This window comes from Mesoplodon mirus, assembly GCF_964341445.2.
Source record: "Mesoplodon mirus genome assembly, chromosome: 6".
Taxonomy (NCBI): domain Eukaryota; kingdom Metazoa; phylum Chordata; class Mammalia; order Artiodactyla; family Ziphiidae; genus Mesoplodon; species Mesoplodon mirus.
In genome coordinates, this window is record NC_138982.1 from 71,076,857 (window position 1) to 71,095,456 (window position 18,600).

An 18,600-nucleotide genomic window follows, 5' to 3' on the forward strand; every position below is an offset into this window, starting at 1 on the left:
TTTAACATGAATGGAATCATTTTTCTGGAGTCATATTTTTAATCTCTAAAATTCCTAATAGCTTTTTTTTGGTAACAGCCTGTTCTTCTTTAATGGTTACAATCCTGGACATATTTTGAAGTATATCCTAACTTTAAAAATTTATCTTAACATCTTCTGTTTGCTATTTAAAAATTTCTCTAGGTGTTAAAGCTTTTCTGTGTGAATTCAGAGCCATGTGAACAAGGTTGGGGGAAGGTTTTTCTCACATACCTGGTAATCTTTGGTTGGGTGTTCATCCTAAGCCTAAGATTCTGGTTTGTTGTCTGCTTTGCTGTTTATTGTTGCCCTAGATTGTTTCTGAAGGTTGTGATGAAGGGGTAGAGTACGGTGGGGGCACAGGAGGTTTGTCTTGGGATGTGGGGACCGTGGCCTCTGGGGTTCAGTAGCTGGCAGGCTCCCCAGCTCCAGTCCCCACACCCATCACTTTATTCTGGGTGCAGATGCCTTGCAAATGCTGCTTCACACGGGACCTGTTGATTGGGGTGGGGTGGGGCTGGTGAGGGGCCAGTGGCTTAAATGTTCCAAATATGATCCCTCAGAGTGGGCTTCATTGGATCACCTGAATCAGAATAGTGTGTGTGTGTTAGGGGGGAGTGCATTACAAATGCAGATTGCTCAGGGACACCTCAAACCCAAATTTAAAGCCAGAATGTCTGTGGGAATGGAGCCCAGAAACTGATCCTGGGATTGGGTCTGTGAGCGAAGTCATACTGTAATACACAGTTTCAGTAAACTACCCAGGATTCTTCTGCAGATTGGAGTTTGAGAACCACTGTTCTGATGATTTGCCTTATCCCACTCCCTTCTCTTTTTGTTAACTGATTCCAAGTAAAGTCCTGCCCGTCACATGCCCACCACACAATTGGTTTTCCTCTAGTTTATTCCTCTGCAGAGTTGACCCTTTTTATTATCCTTCCTATGTATTCTCTTTCAGGAATTCCTAAAAATTTCTCACCCTCTATAGCAGCCTTTCTTATTAGTCTTATTTACTTATCTTATCCTATATACATATATATATAATAAAAGTGTTATTTCCTAGTTCTCTCTCCCTCTCTCTCCACATAAATATTTAAAAGTAATAAAGTTGCATTTCACAGCATCCATATTTTTCATTACTTCAGGAGGGTCTTCCCTAAATTAATCTAGATATTATGACACAAATAAATTTGTAGAAAATGTCATCAATTTTCAGAGCATCACTAACACTCTACCTCTAGTAAACATTACTAGTTACCTTCTGGACATGTACTATAGCTGTCTTCCTGGCCATCAGAGCCCCATTATCATCTGTTCTCAGGGTAAATCCTGCCTGACTTGAGCTAACTGTGGTAGTCCTGTTCCCCTTGCCAGTGATTCATTTAGGAGAGGGTATGTAAAGGGTTCTAGCCAAGAGATGTAAGGAGAGGGCTGTTTGGTGGCTTCTGAGAAATTTTTATCTCACTTCTAAGGAGACACCAGAAAAACAGGCCCTTCCTGCCACTGGGGTGGTTACATTTGGATGTGGTATCTGGAACTGCAGCCATGTCATGATCATAGGGGACTTAGCCTTGGGGTGAAGCCAGTGCTGAGGGCAGCAGAATAGAGACAGAAAGAGCATCAAGATCCTTGGTGATATTGTTGAGTCACTGGATTGACTAAATCTGAAACAACTCTACCTCTGTTACTTATAGCTCAAAGAATCCTAAGTGATAAAATCTCTATTTTCAAATATACAACAAATTCTTATGAACCTTGGAAAATATTTTCTTATAAATCTTAGAAAAAAAAGAACTCAAAATTCATCCATTTAAAAACTGCCTTTTCCTCTTAAGTAAAAACCCACAAAACTTATATCCAAACATTTAAAAATCTTTAAACAAAACAATTATCTTAAGCTGGATGGGTGAAACTCATTCCTCACCCCAGTCCCCACAAAGAGTGAGGATTAAAATTTTTTTAAAACCTGATTTCACACCACCTTCCAATTTCTGGAAGTTCAAACAGGTTTCGGTATATAGAGCAAATCTTCAATTTATTAAGAAATGGCATGTCAAAAATTTTGAGTGAATTATTTTGACTTCAAACTGAATTTACCACAAAACAATGGCCAAGTTGAAAATTTGGTTTTAAGCTATAAATAAAATAGTACTTACATACTACTGGGGACTTCCTGAGCTCTGAGTACCCCGAGAAGTCCCAGGCTCTGATCACCCTGAGGAGTCCCAGGCTCTGATCCTACATGCCTGCCCTACTCAACTTCATCCTAGTAGCGAAGGAGGGTAGACGGAGTAGAGATGGAAGAGCTAGGTACAGGCAGCACAGAGAATGGTCTCCAGCAGGTGAGACCATTTAACTGTCTCTATCTTTCATCAAGTTTTCTAAAAGTGGATGTTCTGCCCATTTTCTAATTTTAAAACAGTTCTCACACAGGTAGGAAGCACCAGTTTTATTATAAACTGAAACAACAGCATCAGTATTTCTACAATTCTACAGTGATTTCCTCCAGGTAATTCATTTGATGGACTTTACTGAGTGGTATTTTCTCCCTCTAACTCCAATTTACTCTGACTCTTATTTCTCAGCACTCATATAATAAATTATATAAAAATTAACAAAAATATCACAAAGCATGTATTAATATTAAATGGGCTGTGGTCTGATGAGGCAGGCCCTCTGCATGAGACATTCATGAGGCCAAAGCCCTCCCTGATGTAATTAGAGGGTGGGGATTAACAATTTTCTGGCAATTCCCATCTTGCTTCTTTTTTTCATGCATTTTCTCATCAAAAAGTTCTTGCTCGGTGCAGTGAGTCATGCTAGAACCTCTTCTCCACTTATTCCTTCAACCACAACTATCATACACAGAGAGTTGAACTATTATTTACTGAACTATTGACCACAGTGTTATAAAGCATGACTATTTGGTTTTTCTTGGCTTTTGAAAATAAATTATTTTGCTACAAATAATCAAAGTATACATTAATTTGATAGTATTTTTGGAATTTGTACTTCTTTGTGTTGTTAAGAATTTTCTTGAAAAGATTGTTCTTAGGAATAGGCAATGGTCAACACAACATTTAGTTGTTAAGAATTTTCAGTATTTATATTTCTTATGAGGTTCATCCTTCTAAAATATAGGAACTGAAAACCAAAGCTACCAGATTACATAGCACAAAGTAAAAGAATTTATTTACTTTTCAAAGATTATATAAAATCTATTTTAGTGTTATAATTATAGATGTACTATATTTATACTATCATTTTTGAAATTTCTGAAATAAAATCATTTCTAAAAGAAATAGAGAGGGCAGACAGCAGAAGCAAGAAGAATTACAATCCTGCAGCCTGTGGAACAAAAACCACATTCACAGAAAGATAGACAAGATGAAAAGGCAGAGGGCTATGTACCAGATGAAGGAACAAGATAAAACCCCAGAAAAACAACTAAATGAAGGGAGATAGGCAACCTTCCAGAAAAAGAATTCACAATAATGATAGTGAAGATGATCCAGGACCTCAGAAAAAGAATGGAGGCAAAGATCGAGAAGATGCAAGAAACGTTTAACAAAGACCTAGAAGAATTAAAGAACAAACAAACAGAGATGAACAATACAATAACTGAAATGCAAACTACACTAGAAGGAATCAATAGCAGAATAACTGAGGCAGAAGAACAAAGAAGTGACCTGGAAGACAGAATGGTGGAATTCACTGCTACAGAACAGAATAAAGAAAAAAGAATGAAAATAAATGAAGACAGCCTAAGAGACTTCTGGGAAAACATTAAACACAACAACATTCGCATTATAGGGGGCCCAGAAGGAGAAGAGAGAGAGAAAGAACAAGAGAAGATATTTGAAGAGATTATAGTCAAAAACTTCCCTAACATGGGAAAGGAAATAGCCACCAAAGTCCAGGAAGCACAGAGAGTCCCATACAGGATAAACCCAAGGAGAAACACATCGAGACACATAGTAATCAATTTGGCAAAAACTAAGGACAAAGAAAAATTAGTGAAAGCAGCAAGGGAAAAACGACAAATAACATACAAGAACTCCTGTAAGGTTAACAGCTGACTTCTCAGTAGAAACGCTACAAGCCAGAAGGGAGTGGCATGATACACTTAAAGTGATGAAAGGGATGAACCTACAACCAAGATTACTCTACCCGACAAGGATCTCATTCAGATTCGATGGACAAATCAAAAGCTTTACACAGCAGCAAAAGCTAAGAGAATTCAGCACCACCAAACCAGCTCTACAACAAATGCTAAAGGAAGTTCTCTAAGTGGGAAACACAAGAGAAGAAAAGGACGTACAAAAACAAACCCAAAACAATTAAGAAAATGGTCATAGGAACATACATAACGATAATTACCTTAAACGTGAATGGATTAAATGCACCTACCAAAAGACACAGGCTTGCTGAATGCATACAAAAACAAGACGCATATATATGCTGTCTACAAGAGACCCACTTAAGACCTAGGAACACATACAGACTGAAAGTGAGGGGATGGAAAAAGATATTCCATGAAAATGGAAATCAAAAGAAAGCTGGAGTAGCAATACTCATATCAGATAAAACAGACTTTAAAATAAAGAATGTTACAAGAGACAAGGAAGGACACTACATAATGATCAAGGGATCAATCCAAGAAGAAGATATAACAATTACAAATATATATGCAACCAACATAGGATCACCTCAATACATAAGGCAACTGCTAACAGCTATAAAAGAGGAAATTGACAGTAACACAATAATAATGGGGGACTTTCACACCTCACTTACACCAATGGACAGATCATCCAAAATGAAAATAAATAAGGAAACAGATGCTTTAAATGACACAATAGACCAGATAGATTTAAGTGATATTTATAGGACATTCCATCCAAAAACAGCAGATTACACTTTCTTCTCAAGTGCACACAGAACATTCTCCAGGATAGATCACATCTTGGGTCACAAATCAAGCCTCAGTAAATTTAAGAAAACTGAAATCATATCAAGCATCTTTTTGGACCACAATGCTAGGAGATTAGAAATGAATTATAGGGAAAAAACCATAAAAAACACAAACACATGGAGGCTACACAATACATTACTAAATAACCAAGAGATCACTGAAGAAATCAAAGAGGTAATCAAAAAATACCTAGAGACAAATGACAATGAAAACATGATGATCCAAAACCTATGGGATGCAGCAAAAGCCGTTCTAAGGGGGAAGTATATAGCTATACAAGCCTAACTCAAGAAACAAGAAAAATCTCAAATAAACAATCTAAACTTACACCTAAAGGAACTAGAGAAAGAAGAACAAAGAAAACCCAAAGTTAGCACAAGGAAAGAAATCATAAAGACCAGAGCAGAAATAAATGAAATAGAAACAAAGAAAACAATAGCAAAGATCAATAAAACTAAAAGCTGGTTCTTTGAGAAGGTAAACACAATTGATGAGCCATTAGCCAGACTCATCAAGAAAAAGAGGGAGAGGACTCAAATCAATAAAATTAGAAATGAAAAAGGAGAAGTTACAACAGACACTGCAGAAATACAAAGCATCCTAAGAGACTACTACAAGCAACTCTAGGCCAATAAAATGGACAACCTGGAAGAAATGGACAAATTCTTAGAAAGGTATAACCTTCCAAGACTGAACCAGGAAAAAACAGAAAATGTGAACAGACCAATCACAAGAAATGAAATTGAAACTGTGACTAAAAGTCTTCCAATAAACAAAAGTCCAGGACCAGATGGCTCCACAGGTGAATTCTATCAAACATTTAGAGAAGAGCTAACAACCATCCTTCTCAAACTCTTCAAAAAATTGTGGAGGAAGGAACACTCCCAAACTCATTCTATGAGGCCACCATCACCCTGATACCAAAGCCAGACAAACACACTACAAAAAAAGAAAATTACAGACCAATATCACTGATGAATATAGATGCAAAAATCCTCAACAAAATACTAGCAAACAGAATCCAACAACACATTAGAAAGATTATAAACCATGATCAAGTGGGATTTATCCTAGGGATGCAAGGATTCTTCAATATACGCATATCAATCAATGTGATACACCATATTAACAAATCGAAGAATAAAAACCATATGATCATCTCAATAGATGCAGAAAAGCTTTTGACAAAGTTCAACACCCATTTATGATAAAAACTCTCCAGAAAGTGGGCATAGAGGGAACCTACCTCAACATAATAAAGGCCATATACGATAAACCCACAGCAAACATCATTCTCAATGGTGAAAAACTGAAAGCATTTCCTCTAAGATCAGGAACAAGACAAGGAGGTCTACTCTCACCACTATTATTCAACATAGTTTTGGAAGTCCTAGCCACGGCAATCAGAGAAGGAAAAGAAATAAAAGGAATCCAAATTGGAAAAGAAGAAGTAAAACTGTCACTGTTTGCAGATGACATGATACCATACATAGAGAATCCTAAAGATGGCACCAGAAAACTACTAGAGCTAATCAATGAATTTGGCAAAGTTGCAGGATTCAAAATTAATGCTCAGAAATCTCTGGCATTCCTATACACTAATGATGAAAAATCTGAAAGAGAAATTAAGGAAACACTCCCATTTACCACTGCAACGAAAAGAATAAAATACCTAGGAATAAACCTACCTAGGGAGACAAAAGACCCATATGTAGAAAACTATAAGACACCGATGAAAGAAATTAAAGATGATACAAACAGGGCTTCCCTGGTGGTGCAGTGGTTGAGAATCTGCCTGCCAATGCAGGGGACACGGGTTCGAGCCCTGGTCTGGGAAGATCCCACGTGCCGCGGAGCAACTAGGCCCGTAAGCCACAACTACTGAGCCTGCGCATCTGGAGCTTCTGCTCCGCAACAAGAGAGGCTGTGATAGTGAGAGGCCTGCGCACCGCGATGAAGAGTGGTCCCCGCTTGCCACAACTAGGGGAAGCCCTCGCACAGAAACGAAGACCCAACACAGCAAAAAATAAATTAATTAATTAAAAAAAAAAAAAGATGATACAAACAGATGGAGAGATATACTATGTTCTTGGATTGGAAGAATCAATATTGTGAAAATGACTATACTACCCAAAGCAATCTACAGATTCAATGCAATCCCTATCAAACTACCAATGGTATTTTTTACAGAAATAGGACAAAAAATCTTAAAATTTGTAGGGAGACACAAAAGACCCCGAATAGCCAAAGCAGTCTTGAGGGAATAAAACGGAGCTGGATGAATCAGACTCCCTGACTTCAGATTATACTACAAAGCTACAGTAATAAAGACAATATTGTACTGGCACAAAAGCAGAAATGTAGATCAATGGAACAAGATAGAAAGCCTAGAGATAAATCCATGCACTTGTGGTCAACGAATTATGACAAAGGAGGCAAGGATATACTATGGAGAAAAGACAGTCTCTTCAATAAGTGGTGCTGGGAAAACTGGACAGCTACATGTGAAAGAATGAAAGTAGAACACTCCGTAACACCATACACAAATATAAACTCAAAATGGATTAAAGACCTAAATGTAAGACCGGACACTATAAAACTCTTAGAGGAAAACATAGGAAGAACACTCTTTGACATAAATCACAGCAAGATCTTTTTTGATCCACCTCCTAGAGTAATGGAAATAAAAACAAAAATAAACAAATGGGACCTAAGGAAACCTAAAAGCTTTTGCACAGCAAAGGAAACCATAAACAAGATGAAAAATAAATAAATAAATAAAAGAAATAGTACTCTGGATATTTTACAGGGGCATTTTCTTATCATTTGTTTTCTAATATTTTCTTTCTCACTTATATAAGGCATAAGCACTCCAGAATTTCAAAGATACTCAACTGTCTTTTTGAACCTAAAATTTATTTATTTATTCACTTGTTTATTATACAGCAGGTTTTTTTTAGTTATCTATTTTACACATATTAGTGTATATATGTCAATCCCAATAATCTTATGAAACATCTTCAATGCTGTTTCTTCCAGACAGATAATAAACAGATGATAAGACAAAAAGTTCAGAGAATATTAAGTTACTACATTTGAATAATCAGGAAAAGCTTTAATACCTGGATAGGTAAGTTTCTTACTGAGATAGAGAAACATTTCATATATTTAAAAGTATTTACAGGTCCTTCAATATAGGCCAGAAAAGTAGCTGAGAAAAACTGCAGTAGACCATACCAACACATCCAAATTACTGCCCAGAGTCACAGAAAACACATGGGGGTTTTTCTAAATTCTTACAGGTTGTTTAATGTTTACCATCTTACATGAGCTTTTCTTTGTAGTTGTCCATCTCAGTCACTGCCTTCTGAAGTTTTAGCCCAAATGCTTCAACTTGACACTGTAAATCTGGAATGACATAATGTATTCTTCTGATTAGTACATTTTAAGTGTCTAGATATTTTCATAGAGTAAACCACATTTTTTTAGCATTGCCACTCACCTCCTGAAGAATAATGCAGCTGTTTATTCCACTTTGCTTGGATGACCATATGTAGCTCATCCCTACTCTGAAATCCCACAGAATTAATAGGTTTTGACAGACTCAATTTATTGGCCTCTTTCTGTCCCCAACATCATGCTAATTTTCAAACAGCTAATAGGCTAAATTTTACTGATGTTTTCAAAGGAAATTTATGAATTTTTGGTCATATGACTCACTTCTGAAACACTTGACTGCCTGAGCTAGCTCTTGTGGCCTGGAACTTAGAAGTATTGCAAAGGCCTCCTAGTAGAACTGAAATAGATAAACCATGTGCAAGCCTTCCAGTAAAGAATCTGTTAACTCTGGGTAGTGTCTAATAGGCATTTTAATGACTTTCAAGCCAAGAAAATACAAGCAGGCAATTGGCTTCCAGAGTCTTGAACTGAGGAATTCAAATAGTGTTTGAGAAAGATTATTCAGGCAGCCATGTCTCACATGTGTGGATGCAGAACTGAAACTAAAGCAGAAAAAACATATGGCTTGAATGATCTGAGACCCACCATTAGCCTGTGTGTGTGGACTAAGATCTGAACCCCAGCCCCAATAACAGCCCTTGTTGGTACTCTTTTTGCGAAAAGGTGGAAAACAAACGTACACAGCTGGATTAACTGACTTCTATGAAGAAAATAATTTTAAACATTGGAATTTATAAAATTTCCATGTTACATCTGTTCAGGTGTTTTAATAACATATTTTTAATAGTAAACTTTAAAATCTTTAAAAAAATTTTTGATAGATCTTTATTGGAGTATAATTGCTTCACAATAAATACTGTGTTAGTTGATGTTGCACAACAAAATGAATCAGCCATATGCATATACATGTCCCCATATCCCCTCCTTCTTGAGCCTCCCTCCCAGCCTCCCTATCCCACCCCTCTAGGTCATCACAAAGCACTGAGTGGATCTCCCTGTGCTATGCTGCTGCTTCCCACCAGCTATCTATTTTACATTTGGTAGTGTATATATGTCGATGCTACTCTCACTTCACCCCAGCTTCGCCCTCCCACCCCATGTCCTCCAGTCCATTTTCGATGTCTACCTCTTTATTCCTGCCCTGCAACTAGGTTCATCAATACCACTCTTTTTTTCTTAGATTCCATATCTATGCGTTAGCATATGGTATTTGTTTTTCTCTTTCTGACTTACTTCACTCTGTATGACAGACTCTAGGTCCACCCACCTCACTACAAATAACTCAATTTCGTTTCTTTTTATGGCTTAGTAATATTCCATTGTATATATGTGCCACATCTTCTTTATCCACATTTATGTTGGTTCCATGTCCTGGCTATTGTAAATAGTGCTGCAATGAACATTGTGGTACATGTCTCTTTTTGAATTATGGTTTTCTCAGGGTATATGCCCAGTAGTGGGATTGCTGGGTCATATGGCAGTTCTATATTTAGTTTTTTAAGGAACCTCCATACTATTCTCCATAGTGGTTGTATCAATTTACATTCCCACCAACAGTGCAGGAGGGTTCCCTTTTCACCATACCCCTTCCAGTATTTATTGTTTCTAGATTTTTTGATAATGGCAATTCTGACTGGTATGAGGTGATACCTCATTGTAGTTTTGATTTGCATTTCTCTAATAATTAGGGATGTTGAGCTTCTTTTCATGTGCCTCTTGGCCATCTGTATGTCTTCATTGGTGAAATGTGTATTTAAGTCTTCCACCCATTTTTTAACTGGATTGTTTGTTTTTTTGATATTGAGCCCCATGAGCTATTTGTGTATTTTGGAGATTAATCCTTTGTCTGTTGTTTCATCTGCAAATATTTCCTCCCATTCTGAGGGTTGTCTTTTTGTCTTGTTTATGGTTTCTGTTGCTGTGCAAAAGCTTTTAAGTTTAATTAGGTCCGATTTGTTTATTTTTGTTTTTATATCCATTACTCTAGGAGGTGGGTCAAAAAAGATCTTGCTGTGGTTTATGTCAAAGAGTGTTTTTCCTATGTTTTCCTCTAAGAGTTTTACAGTGTATTGTCTTAAATTTAAGTCTTTAATCCATTTGGAGCTTATTTTTGGGTATGGTGTTAGGTAGTGTACTAATTTCATTCTTTTACAAGTAGCTGTCCAGTTTTCCCAGCACCACTTATTGAAGAGGTTGTCTTTTCTCCATTGTATGTTCTTGCCTCCTTTGTCATAAATTAGGTGACCATATGTGCATGTGTTTATGTCTGGGCACTCTATCTTGTACCATTCATTTATATTTTTGTTTTTGTGCTAGTATCATACTCTCTTAATTACTGTAGCTTTGTGGTACAGTTTGAAGTCGGGGAGCCTGATTCCTCCAACTCCATTTTTCTTTCTCAAGATTGCTTTGACTATTCAGGGCCTTTTGTGTTTCCATATGAATTGTAAGATTTTTTGTTCTAATTCTGTGAAGAATGCCATTGGTAGTTTGATAGGGATTGCATTGAATCTGTAGCTTGTTTTGGGTACTATAGTCATTTTCACAATATTGATTCTTCCCGTCCAAGAACATGGTATATTTCTCCATCTGTTTATGTCATCTTTGATTTCTTTCATCAGTGTCTTATAGTTTTCTGAGTACAGGTCTTTTGCCTCCTTAGGTAGGTTTATTCCTAGGTATTTTCTTCTTTTTGTTGCAATGGTAAATGGGAGTGTTTCCTTAATTTCTCTTTTTGATTTTCTGTTGGTGGTGTATAGGAATGCCAGAGATTTGTGTGCATTAATTTTGTATCCTGCAACATTACCAAATATCAGTGATATTGGTCTATAATTTTCTTTCTTTGTGCTATCTTTTTCTGGTTTTGTTATCAGGGTGATGGTGGCTTCGTAGAATGAATTTGGGAGTTAAACTTTAAAAACTTTATGCATCCATACCAATATATAAAATTTCTGTAAGTATTTTCAGTCTGCCTTCTTAACTTTGTTTCATGAAAATGAGCCAGTTCCTTAAATCAGAAAATAAATTCACTCTAAAAATTTTTTTAAATTAGAATTTACTAGATATTAGTATAAATCTTAATGTTTATTCAGCATATTCACATATATTAATGTTAACCCTCAAATTGCTACATAAGTGCAAACAGCCCCATTTTTCAGATGATGAGAAATGAGATTATCTTTGATTCTCTTGCCTAGTATCTTACAGTGAATAAATGTATTAGCCAGCAGTCAAACTGACAAGATTTAAAACTCGGGTAAGGGGATCTATTTTATTTTATTTTATTTTATTTTACCTTACTTTATTTTATTTTCCTTTATCCTCTGTCTTTCTTTCTTTCTACTTTTTCTCCCTTTTATTCTGACCCATGTGGATGAAAGTCTCTTGGTGCTGCAACCAGGAGTCAGTGCTGTGCTTCTGAGGTGGGAGAGCCAAATTCAGGACACTGGTCCACAAGAGACCTCCCAGCTCCACATAATATCAAACGGTGAAAATCTCCCAGAGATCTCCATCTCAACACCAACACCAAGCTTCACTCAAAGACAAGCAAGCTACAGTGCTGGACACCCTATGCCAAGCAACTAGCAAGACAGGAACACAACCCCACCCATTAGCAGAGAGGCTGCCTAAAATCATAATAAGTCCACAAACGCCCCCAAAGCACACCACCAGACGTGGACCTGCCCACCAGAAAGACAAGATCCAGCCTCATCCACCAGAACACAGGCACTAGTCCCCTTCACCAGGAAGCCTACACAACCCACTGAACCAACTTGAGCCACTGGGGACAGACACCAAAAACAACGGGAACTACGAACCTGCAGCCTGCAAAAAGGAGACCCCCAAAACAGTAAGATCAGCAAAATGAGAAGACAGAAAAACACATAGCAGATGAAGGAGCAAGATAAAAACCCACCAGACCTAAAAATGAAGAGGAAATAGGCAGTCTACCTGAAAAAGAATTCAGAATAATGATAGTAAAGATGATCCAAAATCTTGGAAATAGAATAGACAAAATGCAAGAAACATTTAACAAGGACCTAGAAGAACTAAAGAGGAAACAAGCAATGATGAACAACACAATAAATGAATTAAAAATACTCTAGAAGGGATCAATAGCAGAATAACTGAGGCAGAAGAATGGATAAAGGACTTGGAAGATAAAGTAGTGGAAATAAATACTGCAGAGCAGAATAAAGAAAAAAGAATGAAAAGAACTGAGGACAGTCTCAGAGACCTCTAGGAGAACATTAAATGCACCAACATTCGAATTATAGGGGTCCCAGAAGAAGAAGAGAAAAAGAAAGGGCCTGAGAAAATATTTGAAGAGATTATAGTTGAAAACTTCCCTAATATGGGAAAGGAAATAGTTAATCAAGTCCAGGAAGCACAGAGAGACGATACAGGATAACTCCAAGGAGAAACATGCCAAGACACATATTAATCAAACTGTCAAAAATTAAATACAAAGAAAACATATTAAAAGCAGCAAGGGAAAAACAACAAATAACACACAAGGGAATCCCCATAAGGTTAACAGCTGATCTTTCAGCAGAAACTCTGCAAGCCAGAAGGGACTGGCAGGACATATTTAAAGTGATGAAGGAGAAAAACCTACAACCAAGCTTACTCTACCCAGCAAGGATCTCATTCAGATTTGATGGAGAAATTAAAACGTTTACAGACAAGCAAAAGCTGAGAGAGTTCAGCACCACCAAACCAGCTTTACAACAAATGCTAAAGGATCTTCTCTAGGCAAGAAACACAAGAGAAGGAAAAGACCTATAATAAGAAACCCAAAACAATTAAGAAAATGGGAAGAGGAACATACATATCAATAATTACCTTAAATGTAAATGGATTAAATGTTCCCACCAAAAGACATAGACTGGCTGAATGGATACAAAAACAAGACCCATATATATGCTGTCTACAAGAGACCCACTTCAGGGCTTCCCTAGTGGTGCAGTGCTTGAGAGTCTACCTGCTGATGCAGGGGACACGGTTTCATGCCCTGGTCCGGAAAGATCACACATGCCGCGGAGTGGCTGGGCCTGTGAGCCATGGCTGCTGAGCTTGTGCGTCCGGAGCCTGTGCACTGCAACAGGAGAGGCCACAACAGTGAGAGGCCCACGTACCACAAAGAAAAAAAAAAATAGAGAGAGACCCACTTCAGACCTAGAGACACATACAGACTGAAAGTGAGGGGATGGAAATGGAAACAAAAAGAAAGCTGGACTAGCAATTCTCATGTCAGACAAAATAGACTTTAAAATAAAGATTATTAGAAGAGACAAAGAAGGACACTACAAAATGATCAAGGGATTGATCCAAGAAGATATAACAATTATAAATAGTTATGTACCCAACATAGGAGGACCTTAATACATAAGGCAAATACTAACAGCCATAAAAGGGGAAATCGACAGTAACACACTCATAGTAGGGGACTTCAACACCCCACTTTCACCAATGGACAGATCATCCAAAATGAAAATAAATAAGGAAACACAAGCTTTAAATGATACACTAAACAAGATGGACTTAATTGATATTTAGAGGACATTCCATCCAAAAACAACAGAATACACATTTTTCTCAAGTGCTCATGGAACATTCTCCAGGATAGATCATATCTTGGGGCACAAATCAAGCTTTGGTAAATTTAAGAAAATTGAAATTGTATCAAGTATATTTTCTGACCACAACGCTATGAGACTAGATATCAATTACAGGAAAAGATCTGTAAAAAATACAAACACATGGAGGCTAAACAATACACTACTTAATAACAAAGTGATCATTGAAGAAATGAAAGAGGAAATAAAAAAATACCTAGAAACAAATGACAATGGAGACACGATGACCCAAAACCTATGGGATACAGCAAAAGCAGTTCTAAGACGGAAGTTTATAGCAATACAATCCTACCGTAAGAAACAGGAAACATCTTGAGTAAACAAACTAACCCTGCACCTAAAGCAATTAGAGAAAGAGGAACAAAAAAACCCCAAAGTTAGCAGAAGGAAAGAAATCATAAAGATCAGATAAGAAATAAATGAAAAAGAAATGAAGGAAATGATAGCAAAGATCAATAAAACTAAAAGCTGGTTCTTTGAGAAGATAAACAAAATTGATAAACCATTAGCCAGACTCATCAAGAAAAAAAGGGAGAAGACTCAAATCAATAGAATTAGAAATGAAAAAGGAGAAGTAACAACTGACACTGCAGAAATACAAAAGATCATGAGAGATTACTACAAGCAACTCTATGCCAATAAAATGGAGAACCTGGAAGAAATGGACAAATTCTTAGAAACGCACAACCTGCCAAGACTGATTCAGGAAGAAATACAAAATATGAACAGACCAATCACAAGCACTGAAATTGAAACTGTGATAAAAAATCTTCCAACAAACAAAAGCCCAGGACCAGATGGCTTCACAGGTGAATTCTTTCAAACATTTAGAGAAGAGCTAACACCTTTCATTCTCAAACTCTTCCAAAATATAGCAGAGGGAGGAACACTCCCAAACTCGTTCTACGAGGCCACCATCACCTTGATACCAAAACCAGACAAGGATGTCACAAAGAAAGAAAGCTACAGGCCTATATCACTGATGAACATAGACGCAAAAATCCTCAACAAAATACTAGCAAACAAAATCCAACAGCACACTGAAAGGATCATACACCATCATCAAGTGGGGTTCATTCCAAGAATGCAAGGATTCTTCAATATATGCAAATCAATCAATGTGATACACCATATTAACAAATTGAAGGAGAAAAACCATATGGTCATCTCAATAAATGCAGAGAAAGCTTTAGATAAAATTCAACACCCATTTATGATAAAAACCCTGCAGAAAGTAGGCATAGAGGGAACTTTCCTCAACATAATAAAGGCCATATATGACAAACCCACAGCCAACATCATCCTCAATGGTGAAAAACTGAAACCATTTCCACTAAGATCAGGAACAAGACAAGGTTGCCCACTCTTACCACTCTTATTCAACATAGTTTTGGAAGTTTTAGCCATAGCAATCAGAGTAGAAAAGGAAATAAAAGGAATCCAAATTGGAAAAGAAGATGTAAAGCTGTCACTGTTTGCAGATGACATGATACTATACATAGAGAATCCTAAAGATGCTACCAGAAAACTACTAGAGCTAATCAATGATTTTGGTAAAGTAGCAGGATACAGAATTAATGCACAGAAATCTCTGGCATTCCTATATATTAATGATGAAAAATCTGAAAGTAAAATCAAGAAAACACCCCCATTTACCACTGCAACAAAAAGAATAAAGTATCTAGGAATAAACCTACCTAAGGAGACAAAAGACCCGTATGCAGAAAATTATAAGACACTGCTGAAAGAAATTAAAGATGATACAAATAGATGGAGAGATATAGCATGTTCTTGGATTGGAAGAACCAACATTGTGAAAATGACTCTACTACCCAAAGCAATCTACAGATTCAATGCAATACCTATCAAACTACCACTGGCATTTTTCACAGAACTAGAACAAAAAACTTCACAATTTGTATGGAAACACAAAAGACCCCGAATAGCCAAAGCAATCTTGAGAATGAAAAATGGAGCTGGAGGAATCAGGCTCCCTGACTTCAGACTATACTACAAAGCTACAGTAATCAAGACAGTATGGTACTGGCACAAAAACAGAAATGTAGATCAATGGAACAGGATAGAAAGCCCAGAGTAAACCCATGCACATATGGTCACCTTATCTTTGTTAAAGGAGGCAGGAATGTACAGTGGAGAAAGGACAGCCTCTTCAATAAGCAGTGCTGGGAAAACTGGACAGGGACATGTAAAAGTATGAGATTAGATCACTCCCTAACACCATACACAAAAATAAGCTTAAAATGGATTAAAGACCTAAATGTAAGGCCAGAAACTATCAAAATCTTAGAGGAAAACATAGGCAGAAAACTCTATTACATAAATCACAGCAAGATCCTTTTTGACCCACCTCCTAGAGAAATGGAAATGAAAACAAAAATAAAGAAATGGGACCTAATGAAACTTAAAAGCTTTTGCACCACAAAGGAAACCATGAACAAGACCAAAAGACAACCCTCAGAATGGGAGAAAGTATTTGCAAATGAAGCAACTGACAAAGGATTAATCTCCAAAATTTACACACAGCTCATGCAGCTCAATAACACAAAAACAAACAACCCAATCCAAAAATGGGCAGAAGATCTAAATAGACATTTCTCCACAGAATATATACAGACTGCCAACAAACACATGAAAGAATGCTCAACATCATTAATCATTAGAGAAATGCAAATCAAAACTACAATGAGATATCATCTCACATGGGTCAGAATGGCCATCATCAAAAAATCTAGAAACAATAAATGCTGGAGAGGGTGTGGAGAAAAGGGAACACTCTTGCACTGCTGGTGGGAATGTGAATTGGTACAGCCACTATGGAGAACAGTATGGAGGTTCCTTAAAAAACTAAAAATAGAACTACCATATGACCCAGCAATCCCACTACTAGGCATATACTCTGAGAAAACCATAATTCAAAAAGAGTCATGTACCAAAATGTTCATTGCAGCTCTATTTACAATAGCCAGGAGATGAAAACAACCTAAGTGTCCATCATTGGATGAATGGATAAAGAAGATGTGGCACATATATACAATGGAATATTACTCAGCCATAAAAAGAAATGAAATTGAGTTATTTGTAATGAGGTGGATGGACCTAGAGTCTGTCATACAGAGTGAAGTAAGTCAGAAAGAGAAAGACAAATACCGTATGCTAACACATATATATGGAATTTAAGAAAAAAATGTCATGAAGAACATAGGGGTAAGACAGGAATAAAGACACAGACCTAATAGAGAATGGACTTGAGGTTATGGGGAGGTGAACGGTAAGCTGTGACAAAGTGAGAGAGTGGTATGGACATATATACACTACCAAACGTAAAATAGATAGCTAGTGGGAAGCAGCAGCATAACACAGGGAGATCAGCTTGGTGCTTTGTGACGGCCTGGAGGGGTGGGATAGGGAGGGTGGGAGGGAGGGAAACGCAAGAGGGAAGAGATATGGGAACATATGTATATGTATAACTGATTCACTTTGTTATAAAACAGAAACTAACACACCATTGTAAAGCAATTATACTCCAATAAAGATGTAAAAAAAAAACAAAAACAAAAAAACAGAGACACATTTTATTTTTACTAGAAGGCTCTAAGAATCAGAGTAATTAACTAACTTTTCAAAAGTCACAGAGCTAGTTAGAAGTGATCCCGTGATTCAAACTGAGGTTGGCTTCATCACCAAATCTTTATCTTTCTAACTCTCTTACAATGACTGTCAAAAATATAAAAGGTACAAGGAGATATGATATTTGGGCATGAAAATGTGGTTAGTGTGGCCAAATATTTGTTTAGTATATCCTAGAATATTTAAAGAGGTATACTTAAGACAAATGAAAAGTAGTATTTATTACTACATAAAATATGTAGTGAATTAGTATAATGTCTAATTCCAAGAGGTGGTTTAGATTTTAGAAAGTTTAAAAATTAATATAATTAATGAAAGATATTAAGACAAATATGGTATCCTTGTGACTGACTTAATAACACCGACATCAGAGAGAACAATTATATCTTTCTGTTAAATGTTCCTTGGTGCTTTTGTCAGGATATAATCCTAAACTAGATGAAGCATGGATCTGAGCCCACATGATAAATTCTATGTTATTACTTCTAAATGCAGCTATTGTAAAGAGGAAGAACTGATTATCTTAAAAATAAACTCCAAAGAATTGGTACCTGATATGTGAATTTTATGCTATTAATTCTCAATTACCTAATAATTGGTAGAACAGTAGACAGTAAAAATGGTAGCTAATTCAAAACCCATTTTTACAGCATTGTGAAGTATTCTTAGGATCACATTTGAATATACTTGTACATCAAAGTTCCAGAATTTACTAGATTTAAAGGAAAATAAACTACACAATCATGACCCAACTCAAGAAAGGAAAAGCTATTATACTTTCCAGTATTATTCTCTCTACATACCCACCTAAATCTCCCTTTCTCCCTATTTCAAGATAAACATAGATCCTTAGTCTTTAAA

The 18,600-nt window shown here is 36.7% G+C and overlaps 1 protein-coding gene across 1 annotated transcript in view; it reads right to left on the bottom strand.

The window, feature by feature from the left end:
• The window catches only part of LEKR1 (leucine, glutamate and lysine rich 1), a 270,778-nt gene that overhangs the window by 75,404 nt on the left and 176,774 nt on the right, over positions 1-18,600 (bottom strand). Inside the window, exon 8 of the mRNA XM_082624460.1 lies at positions 8,320-8,401. Within this exon, the coding sequence (XP_082480586.1) occupies positions 8,320-8,401 (82 nt within the window). The remainder of the gene's footprint in view (positions 1-8,319; positions 8,402-18,600) is intronic.